The following is an 11,340-nucleotide window of genomic DNA, read 5'->3' on the forward strand; positions in this document are numbered from 1 at the left end:
GTTGGTGACTGCATCAGATGTTGAGAACGGTGTGAGAAGGTTGATGCAAACAAAGGAAGGTGATGAGATGAGAGAGAGAGCAGCGAGGCTTAAAAATGCCATCCATAAGTCCGCGGAAGAAGGTGGAGTTTCTCGCATGGAAATGGATTCTTTCATTGCTCACATCACTAAATAATCTCGTCAGTTTATTTTTGTGTGATTCGTAGTTCAATGTATCAGAATTTTACAACTGTTGATGAAGATAACGCAACACAAGTTTGGCAAGAATATGTCTGTTTCTAAAGACATTAACTAGATGACAAGAATAAGTTTGGCAAGCTTGATGACAAAGTGCCAATGCCAAGCATGTCTTTATTGGCTATGATGATCATTCTAAAGGCTACAAATTGTAATTTGTGATGTTGAGTTTGATAAAGAAGCTATGTGGAACTTGGAAGCTTAAGAAGGAAAGATTTATAATATTCTTCCATATTTTGGAGAAGAAAGAGAATATCAAGAAATTACAATTCAAGATATCCCTCTTCCTTATTCACCCCTTCATGTTCAAGAAAAAAGTACAAGTTAAAAGTCAAGAAAGACACAAGATATATTTCCTTCCAATATAGATTGTAACTAGTTGGATTTTAAGAAAATTGTGAAAGATAGAAGGTTTAGACAAGTAATGGAAGAGGAGATCAATATAACTAAAAAGAATGATTCTTGAGAATTAATAACTATTCCCAAAAGAAATATAGCAATTGGAGTAAAATGAATCTACAAGGCAAAAAAGAATACGACCAGAGAGATGTAAAGATACAAAACATGATTTGTTGTAAAAGGATGAAATAGAATATGATAAAGTTTATTCACCTGTCAATTGTACAGATAATAAGTCCACACAAACACTCACAAATAATTTGATAGTTCATGAATGAAACAAACACATAAACACAAAAATATCATCTCATAAGAGAATTCATTATTAAAAAGGAAATGAAACAAGTATATCAAGACTCAAGATTAAGTTGTAAATATTTTCACGAAACTATTAATGTTTGAAAAGTTTTAAAGGTTAAGAACAAAGATTAGTGTAAAGAAGAAAACTTTAAATTAAGAAGATGAAATGTTATTAAAATAAAATAAAGAAATATCTACATTGTCAAAGCATGTCTTCAAATTTTCTTCAAATTGTAATTTGTAATATTGAGTTTGATGAAGAAGCTATGTGGAACTTGGAACCTTAAGTAGAAAAGACTTGCAATTTTCTTCCATATCTTGGAAAAGAAGGAGAAGATCAAGAAATTACAATTCACGATGCCATTCTTTATTCTTTATGCACTCTCTTCATCACCTAAGTCTCGTGTCCAAGAAGAATATACAAGTGAAAAGTCAAGAAAAATACATAATATATGTGAAATCTACTAAATGTATGATAAAGTCATTTGTAATTTTGATTATATCGTCTTCAAATATATTATAACTCTTTGGATATTTTTAGAAAATTATAAAAGATAAAAAGTGGGGACAATTAGAGTAAAATGAATGCATAAGGCAAAAAAGAATAAAGCGAAAGAGGTGGAAAGATACAAAACATAAAGCATAACTTATTGTAAAAGACTACAAGCAAAAGAATAGAATAGAGTATGATAAAGTTTATACACCTCTCAATCATATAGATAATAAGTTCACACAAGCTAGTATACTGACAAATAATCTGATATTTCATTATTGAAATAAATATATAGACACAGAATATTATTTCATAAGAGAATCCATTACTAGCTAGAAAGGTAATAAAGTTTAAGTATCTCAAAATTTAAGATTAAGTTATAAATATTTTTATCAAAGAGTTTTAAAGGTTAAGAGTAAAGATTGGTGAGAAAAAAAAAAATAAATTAAGAAAAACAAATGTTAATAAAGTAAAATAAAGAAATATCTACATTGTTTAATAAGTTTCTCATAAGAAAGTTTTTATTAGTGAAGGATGTAAAAATTTCTAGAAGTTTTAATTAGAGAAACGTCTAATAAAAAGTTTAAATCTCTCGATTAACACTTATAAATAGCTTATTGTAGTTGATATTTAAAGAAAAAAAAAAGAAAATTTGAATTCTTTATTCTATTTCTCAACTCTTCCTCTCAAGACATTAACTAACAAAGTTGTTGGATGAATATGTATACTTGTTATGCCATTTTCTAGTTAATTAAAATGGTCATTATTAAGGGGTAAGGGATACAAGAAGTCTCAATGGTGAAATTATTGGATGAAAAAAAGAAAGGAAGACTACATTTTTTTTATGACCACTGGTCCAATACACTAAAATATCATTCATCCAACACTAATAAAATAATATTTTTATTTTAAAATATAAAATAATTTAAAATGATTGTCTTTTATTTGATGTTTGAACGTTATGAAAAAAATTAAAAGGTTTAGATATGCTCTTTTTAAAATTAAAATAAAATTATTACAACATAAATAATGAATTGTTGGATTTTAAACCGAATTAACTAAAAAACCAGTTTGATGAGATAAGTTGAGACCTTAGTTATGTACTATTAATGCAGCTATATGCCTCCAACTCTTTTATTTTATAATCTTTTTTATTTTTATTAAATCAACAAATATATAGTAAACACTTATTACACAATAGCAAAGATGAAAATTACATTTTAAATAAAATTATTTAATATTATGAACTATAATGTAATTTTCTACTTTTTTGAATTTTAATTTTTATTAATTTGATGTTAATAATTATTATTTACATAAATAAAATAGGTATTTAGCATAAGATAAAAATTAACATGAACAAATAAAAATTATAGGTTATTAAGTGTTAATAGTGTTATGTTTATGTAAGGATTTTAAAATCATGGATGCTTGACTTTTAAATTAAACTCTAAATATTGTTAACTAAGACAATTCTAAATAGTATCAACTAAGTTAAAAATATTTTATTATTATATTTTAAATTCTAATATTATTATGTATTATTTCGTGTATTAACTATCTAAACAAATTACAATTAACAATTTTATAATTTATTAAGTATTTATATTTTATAAACTTTATAGTTTATGTTGATATAATTAATGTTGCAGTATAGGATATTTGTCTGTGTAAGATGTCAAATTTACAGATTTGTTTATTATGAATTGAGTTAAAAATGATGAATTAGTGGGTTGAATTTTATTTTTTCAATTTAGTTTATATATTTATTATAATATAATTAAAGTGAATTAAGTCAATTTATTATTTTATAGTAATATAATAAAATTGTTTACATATTTTTTTTCTAAACATTGTCTTAAAAATAATAATTAAAAATTAAACTGATAATTTATTTAACAAATAAATTAATTAAATATATAAAATATTTAAATATTATGGAATAGTATTCTAGAATTTAAAAATATCAAATTATCAATTTATATAATTAAAAATAATAAATAATTATAATAAAAGAGTTATTAAAAAAATAATAAAAGTAAAATAAATAATTATATTTCAACTCGAATATATTTAATTCGCAGACTCGAGTTTAATTTTATTGATATTTAAAAAAATTAATAGTTTCTTAACTTAATATGATTTATACATGGAATTAATTCACGGATTAAAGTTTATTTTTACATTGGCTTCTTTCATCACAAGTCGGTTGGACTAAAATTTTAAAAAAAAAAGCAAATCTTTGTGGAAAAGATATTGTCTTATGAAGATCGAGACTTAAATAAATTAGATAAATGTTAAAAATAAACTCTACTAATATCTATTATTGAAAACAAATAACATTAACATTGATTTTTAAAATCAAATTATACTCAAATATGTCACGCCCCATTTACTACTCTTTCGAGTACATGTGTCACACTTTCTGGATTCCCTAGGTTAGTGAAAGACAAGCTGTGCAATTCGTTTAATTCCTCACTCCTCGATAATTGTGTGGCAGCAGAAGGAATGTGAGTTTTCAGAAAGTGGAAAACAAGTTGCAGGCAGGGAGTGGGTCGTTCGGTTTTTGGGGGCTGTATTTAAAGTGATATTTGTATATTTGTAACCATCTACTTAAACAAGATAAGAAGTTCCCTCTCGGTTTTAGTATGTATATTTGTAACCATCTACTTAAAAACGTTCGGTCTTACGCAGACGGTCATTAAAGTACTCGGTCTTATGTTAATTCTCCTTCCTTGTAGAACGTTTGGTTTTATGTTAATAATATTTATTGTTGAACGTTCGGTCTTAGGAGATGCTCGGTCATAGACTAGTATTTCCATAATTTCAACTTACTCGGTCATACATTGAGTGCTCGGTCTTGAAGTGCTCGGTCATAGACTAGCATTTGGTCATTTTAGTGCTTGGTCTTATACTAGCATTTGATCCTTAAAGTACTCGGTTTATAATATTATTTATTTGGAAAAGTGTTCGGTCTTATACTGACACTTGTTTTCCTAAAGAGTGTTCGATCTTGTACTGGCACCTGACCTATTGGAGAGAACTCTTTTGATTTTAGAGTCATTTGGTCTGAATTATATACTACTCGGTTCCTCTCAATGTTTGATCGTCCGGTCACTTCCTAAAGTATCCTTTAATAATCAGTTTTAACTTCAGTATTTGACCGTTCGGTCATCTCCTCAACATTTTCTATTCTTCTGAATGTGATAGTGTGTACTCGGGTTAAATTGGTTGATTTATGTAGGAGAATTCCAAGGGAGGAATGTCTCATGATTGGTGATGATTGGTAAAGTATGAACATGGTCAGACTCTGCTGTCGTTCCTGATATTCCTTGATGACGTTTTCTCATGTAGAGAAAGGTTATTCATGTGTGGGAATGACAGGAGGTCCGCAATCATAAGACCAGATGATCGTTTTAGGACTAACCTCGGGTGGCAGCTGATGAGTGAATGTCAGTTACTACACTACACCGGGTGCTAGAAACGTCGAGCTACATGATTCACACAGTCCGGACAGTGTCTAAGTGAGCAGTTATGATAATTTTAAACGTTCGGGTTTTAGTTGTTACACTTGTATGATGAATGCATGGTTGAGATATTGTTTTGATCATATTACTCTGATGTTAAAATGTATGTGAGTCGGATTAATTAAATTGCATAAGCTTACCCTTATCTTTTCTGTTATGTTTATGTTGCCGTTTGGTTTTGGCCGTTCGGTTGTTCTCTTCATTGCAATGATTATCCATTGGATGTGAGCAGAAAGTGTTATCGATGATACGTTGGAGGACGCCCTGCAGACCGATCAACATGAGGATAGTGTAGGACCGTCCGGTCCTTAGTTTAGATTTCTATTTCTCGTAATGTGTAGAATATTGTTCGGTTATTGTTATTTTTGTAAAACCGTTCGATATATCTTTTGTATTAGGCCGTTCGATATTATTGTTGAATTTTAAATCATTCAGCCTTCATGTGAATATTCTGTTCTTGTTCAGTTTTAAGCTCCAAATGAAATTTCTTATTCCTTTTCTCTTTACTTGTTTATTCATCACTGTTCTCCTTTATTGTTTTTGTTAACTCCTAGAATAAATTATAGTTTTCCATCTATATATTTATTAGGATGTTACATTAATGGTATCCGAGCAGTTTTATCCTTAGAATGCCTGTAGGTTAGGAGTATGCTATGCTTGTGTTGTGTACTCAACTGTTTGGTTAGTGAAGAATCTAGCCTTTTATAATAAGTGATGGATCTTTCTTTCTGTTGAAAGCAAAAGATGGCTCCAAGACCTCCTCCTCAGCCTACCGATCGGGACTCATCTAGCAACAACAACTTGTTGGAGTCTGTCCTAGCAGCGCTTCAACAGCAAAATGCCAATCTTACTCAGTAGAAAGCCACCCTAGCACAACAGAATACGATCGCTCTGCAGAACTTAGAGGCTGCTAGTGCATCAGCGGAAGCAACTCAGAGACAAATGGTGGAGTTAATGACGAGCGGGATGTAGTTTGGCAGACCGGCAGACCGTTCGGTTCCTCTTCAAACAACCAGACCGAATGGAGTTTGGAGAGCTTTTTGCAACACCGTCTGACAAAGTTTACTGGGAAGTGCAGTGCGGATGAGGCCGACCATTGGCTGCGAGATATGGAGAGAATATATGATGCTAAGAGGTGTGGGGATGAAAACCGACTTGCTTTTACCGAGTATCTACAGACTGGAGAGGCCGGTCACTGGTGGAATAGTACTAAGATGCTGCTGGAGGACGAGCATACCCCTATTACATGGGAAATATTCAAGAAGAAGTTTTATGAAGAATATTTCCCAAATAGCGTTCGGTTCGCCAAGGAGGTGGAGTTCCTTCAACTAGTGCAAGGTGGGATGAGCGTATCAGAATATGCCAATAGGTTTAAACACCTAATGAGATTTTATACCATGAAGATGGATGAAGAATGACAATGTCGGAAATTCGAAAATGGTTTAAGAGAAGATTTTAAAACCAGTGTTTGTCAGTCATTGTATCTAGAAGTTTCCTGCCTTAGTGGAGAGGGCTAAGGTACTGAAGAAGAATATGATGGAAGCCGAGCGGCGTAAGAAGCAACAACAGCCGAGCTGCAAAGGACCTGTCTTCTCTAGGACCAATCTCGGTTCCATAAAGACTCCCTACTCTCGGCCCATGCCATCCTCAGGTCCGTCTGGATTGGTCGTCTGGCCTATTAATTATGCAAGACAGATCGGTCAACAGGGGGCCGTGAGCTATTATATATGTGGAGGACCCCATTTCAAGAACGAGTGCCCTCAACAAGGGAACTCCCGGTTCTGGGTTCGGTGTAACAAGAACGGGCACTGGGGAGAGATTGCAATATGGGAAACCGAGCGTTCTCAAGGCCACCAAATGCTGGAAGATTCCAACAGGGAGGTGGCCGATCGCAGGCAGCGGGCCGAGTGTATGCTATAACAGAAACTGAAGCATCCAACTCAGGTAACCTCATCACTAGCACTTGCTTGTTGTATGGAATTCCCTGTTATGTATTGTTTGATTCGGGGGCAACACATTCCTTCATCTCGAAGGCATGCGTTGATAGGTTGGGTTTGGCTGAGAGAGAGATGCAACTTGATTTGGTGGTGCCAACCCCAACAGTTGGAGAGGTGAGAACATCTACCGTGTGCATTAGATGCCCTATTGTGGTAGAGAGGTACAAGTTTAAGGTGAATCTCATTTGTTTGCCTCATCAAGACTTAGAGGTAATTTTAGGGATGGATTGATTAACCTAGAATCACATCCTTATTGATTGTGGGAAGAAGAAGTTGATTTTCCCGAGAGAAGAAAAGAAGCTATCCCTGACGCTCGGTCAAGTCCGAGAGGACCTCATTGAAGGTGCCATGTGTTTCCTGATACTGACGCACATGGACGTGAATGAAGGAGACCGTTCGGCAGGAAACCGTTCGGTCATTGAGGAGTTCCAGGACGTTTTTCCAGAAGAGGTGCCAGGCTTACCTCCGTCGAGAGAAGTTGAATTCTCTATTGATTTGGTATCGGGTGCAGGACCGATATCAATAGCACCTTACCGAATGGCTCCAGCAGAACTAGTTGAGTTAAAGAAGCAAATTGAAGAGCTACTGGAGAAGAAATTCATTTAGCCAAGTGCCTCACCGTGGGGGGGCTCCAGTGTTGTTGGTCAAGAAGAAGGATGGCAACCCTCAACTATTATTGATTATAGACAATTGAACAAGCTGACCATCAAGTATCCGCTGCCGAGAATAGATGACTTGTTGGATCAGCTGTATGGAGCAACAGTCTTCTCCAAAACTTGTTTAAGTTACATTTAACAAATGTAAACATTATAAATAATAAAATTAATTTTAACAAAAAAAGAACTGATATATTGTCATTTCCTATTAGTGATCATATTATCTATAATAACTATTGAGATCTCTAACCTAACCATACCATCTGGCTGCTCTTACAAAACACCCCCTTTTAGTTCTTATCTCTTAAAAATCATAAGTATAACATTATCTTATATATAATATACAAGCCTTATTTTTCTTTAATTTATCAATTTTTTTTCTCACGTTTGAAACATATACATTTTATTCTTAATGCTAATACTAGTATCAATAGATAGTCTAATAAACAATAGTGATTGTAACATCCCAATAAATATAGATTGAAAATAATAATTTATTTTAGGAGTTAACAAAAACAATAATAAAGAACAGTGGGGAAGGAGCAAGTAAAGAAAAGGGAACATGAAATTCCATATAGAATGTAAAACTGTACAGGAATAGCCAATATAATAGCATATATACATTTAGACCGAACGGTCAAGGTTGTAGCTTAAGACCGAACGACACTACAAAATAGGCTTATACCGAACGACTTTACAAAAGGTTATATACACCGAACTGTTTTACAGGCAATAAAGTTATGTACAATTCTACTGACCAGACAGTCCTACGCTATCCTTAGGCTGTACGGTCTGCAAGGCTTCTTCCATGGAATCTTCGAAATCACCTTCTGCTCACATCCATTGGATGATCATTGCAGTGAAGAGAACAACCGAACGACAAATACCGAACGACAACATAGACATGACAGAAAAGATGGGTAAGCTTATGTAATTTAATTAATCAATTCTAACATACATTAAAACATGACAACTGAATGCTCCAAATCAATATTTCAATCACACACTCATTATACAAGTATATCAATCAAAACCGAACGCATAAATCATAATAGCCAACCACTTTAGACACTGTCCGGACAATATGAACTATGTAGTTACGACGCTTTTGCACTCGGGTGGACCTGGTTGGGATACACTCAACAGACCGCCACCCGAGGTTAGTCCAGTGGAGCTACCTCGGTATTGAAGTACTCTGAGGCTAAAGGACCTCCTGCCATTCCCACGTATGAGTTACCCTCCTCTACATGAGGAGGAGTAATCACGGAATATCAGGATAAGCGACAACTTAACTTAGCCATGTTCATACTTTACCATTCAATTTCAATAATGAGACATTCCTCCTTGGAATTCTCTTAAAATGATCATAATATTCCTCATCTTTCTCATTCCATATAATCCAAATCCCATAGTATAACACACAGTCTTATTAAGAAATAATTCTTTAATATATAAAAAGTACTTTAAAGAAATGACTGAGCGGTCAAATACTGAGGACAAAACCGAATATAAAAAGGAACTTTAGGAAGTGATCGAATGGTCAAACACTGAAGGGGGCCGAATATTATTTTAGATTGAGCAAATCTTATAAGATATATTTAATTTATGGGAATGACCGAACGGTCAACAATAGGTTAAGTTTAGGGAAAACGAATACTATTTACTACGTTGGCCAAATGATTTAAAATCAAAGAACTTCTCTTCAATAAACCAAGTGCTAGTACAAGACCGAACACTCTTTGAGAAATCAAGTGTTAGTATAAGACCGAGCACTTTAAATAACAGGAGTGCTAGTCTATGACCGAGCACTTCAAGACCGAGTGTCAGTACAAAACAGGCCACTCAACAATAAATATTATTAATATAAGACCGAGCACTTTAAACAACAGAAATGCTAGTCTATGACCGAACACTTCAAGACTGAGTGTCAGTACAGAACCGACCACTCAACAATAAATATTATTAATATAAGACCAAGCACTTCAAGACCGAGTGTCTCCTAAGACCGAGCACGTAAATGATCGAACGCTCAGTTTATGACTGAACGTTTTTAATATATATATATATATATATATATATATACACACTAAAACCGAGAGGGAAACTTTCTTAGTTTGTTTGGAAGGGCTAGACTAAACTAAGTAATAAGACAATTAATATAATCTTTTACAAGACCGATCGGTCATCAACTGATTCCCTACAAAAGGAGATTCAGCCAAGACCGAACGTATTGGGGAAAACCGAACAGTCCTAATGACTCTCGGTTACAGTTACAAAATTTTACTAAGTTCAGCAGATTTAAGACTAATTTCATACCAGATATCAAACATGTTATACACACAAACAACATACCATACTTCAACACTCAATTAAAATCATCAATTATATACTCATTAAATCATGCATCAATTCATATGATATGTTAACACTTCAACCTCTGTTTCCATTTTATAAGAATTGAATATTAAACCTAACGAAAATGATATGTTAACACCGTTTTTTGACACGGTTTTGACAATGCCAGATGGCGTTTGTTGATTGGCCGTGATATTAAAAAAAGAAATGAGTTTTTAAATGAAGTTAGGGGCAAAAGTGGAAAGCAAAGAGAATGACTTTTCTTTTCGCGCTCTCTTTCATTGTTTCATTTTCACGGTTTCCTCAATCTTGCTCTGACGGTGCTCTCGTTCTGTCATCATCATTTTCGCTTTCCTGCTCTCGTTCTCTCGCTCTCTCAGGCGTTCTCAGTGTGAAAGGGTGTTCTCATTCTCGGATAATCACTGTAGTTGTGTGGGTCGTTGTGGGTGTCTCGGGCATCCTTGGTGTGCAATGAAGAAGCTTGCCCTGTACCATTGCGTATTTCGTTGTTGCTAGTGTTTTGCTATTTTTGGGGTAAGTGCAACAATGGACTTACTCTAACCTAATCTCCAATAGAGAGGTTTATTTTTTAAGCGAAACCTAAGTTATTTTATGGGCATTGTTATCACTGCAGGTCCAATGGCTTCAAGAAAACCAAGTGTAAGATAAAACTTTATGTTTTATTCATATGGATGAAGTGCTAAGACATTTGCAGCAGAGAAGTCAGTAGCAATCTTTTACCAGAGGTTGGTAAATGATTACCAAAGACAAATCTAGGATTTGGACACAAACCTGAACAGTAGGACCCTCAATTTTGAACGTAGAGGACCATGGTCATTCTTGGTAATGTGTGTGCATGAATCCAATGGTTTTGAATTGAAATTGTTATGAAAATGTGTTTATAGTGTGGGAGGTGATGTTTGGACACCCCAAGAGGGAGGAAATGATCCACGTTTGTGATTCCATAAAGTTGGATGAAGTGCTAAGACATCTGCAGCAGAGAAGTCAGTAGTAATTGTTGTCTTCGAGGTTCAGCACCATGGCCATGATATTACAGTAGAAGTTCACATTAATGGATGTAGTTGTAATATTAACCACCCAATATCGGTGCGAACCACACTACACAACCACAATTTCTATTATTTTTATATTTAAATAAAACTTTGTTTATGGTTTCTTGGAATAAATGAAGTAGAGTGAAGTATTGAAAATTGTCTCTTATCTCCATGATCTCGTCAAAGAACATTATTATCAACCCTAAAATTAAATTAACTCAACTTAACATCAGAAATTTCATAACCTGGTCCGCTGTGAACAAAAAGAGGGCTCCCTCTATTGAACTTTGTGTCCAAAACACAAAATCAGCTCTCGTAATC

The 11,340-nt window shown here is 33.8% G+C and overlaps 1 protein-coding gene across 1 annotated transcript; it reads left to right on the plus strand.

The window, feature by feature from the left end:
• Positions 1 to 6,065: 6,065 nt before the first annotated feature.
• LOC106770093 lies at positions 6,066 to 6,876 on the plus strand. The gene is made up of 2 exons (XM_014655919.1): positions 6,066 to 6,294; positions 6,461 to 6,876. Exons 1-2 carry the CDS (start codon positions 6,066 to 6,068, stop codon positions 6,874 to 6,876), a joined length of 645 nt encoding a protein of 214 aa, XP_014511405.1.
• Positions 6,877 to 11,340: the final 4,464 nt, after the last annotated feature.

Source organism: Vigna radiata, chromosome 8 (genome assembly GCF_000741045.1).
Source record: "Vigna radiata var. radiata cultivar VC1973A chromosome 8, Vradiata_ver6, whole genome shotgun sequence".
Taxonomy (NCBI): domain Eukaryota; kingdom Viridiplantae; phylum Streptophyta; class Magnoliopsida; order Fabales; family Fabaceae; genus Vigna; species Vigna radiata.

Excerpts from the sequence above, each read along its gene's own strand:
- LOC106770093 (XM_014655919.1), top strand. The coding sequence starts at position 6,066 with ATGGAGAGAATATATGATGCTAAGAGGTGTGGGGATGAAAACCGACTT. Across the intron at positions 6,295-6,460 it reads GTTCCTTCAACTAGTGCAAG|TGGAGAGGGCTAAGGTACTG; the intron begins GTGGGATGAGCG and ends TTCCTGCCTTAG.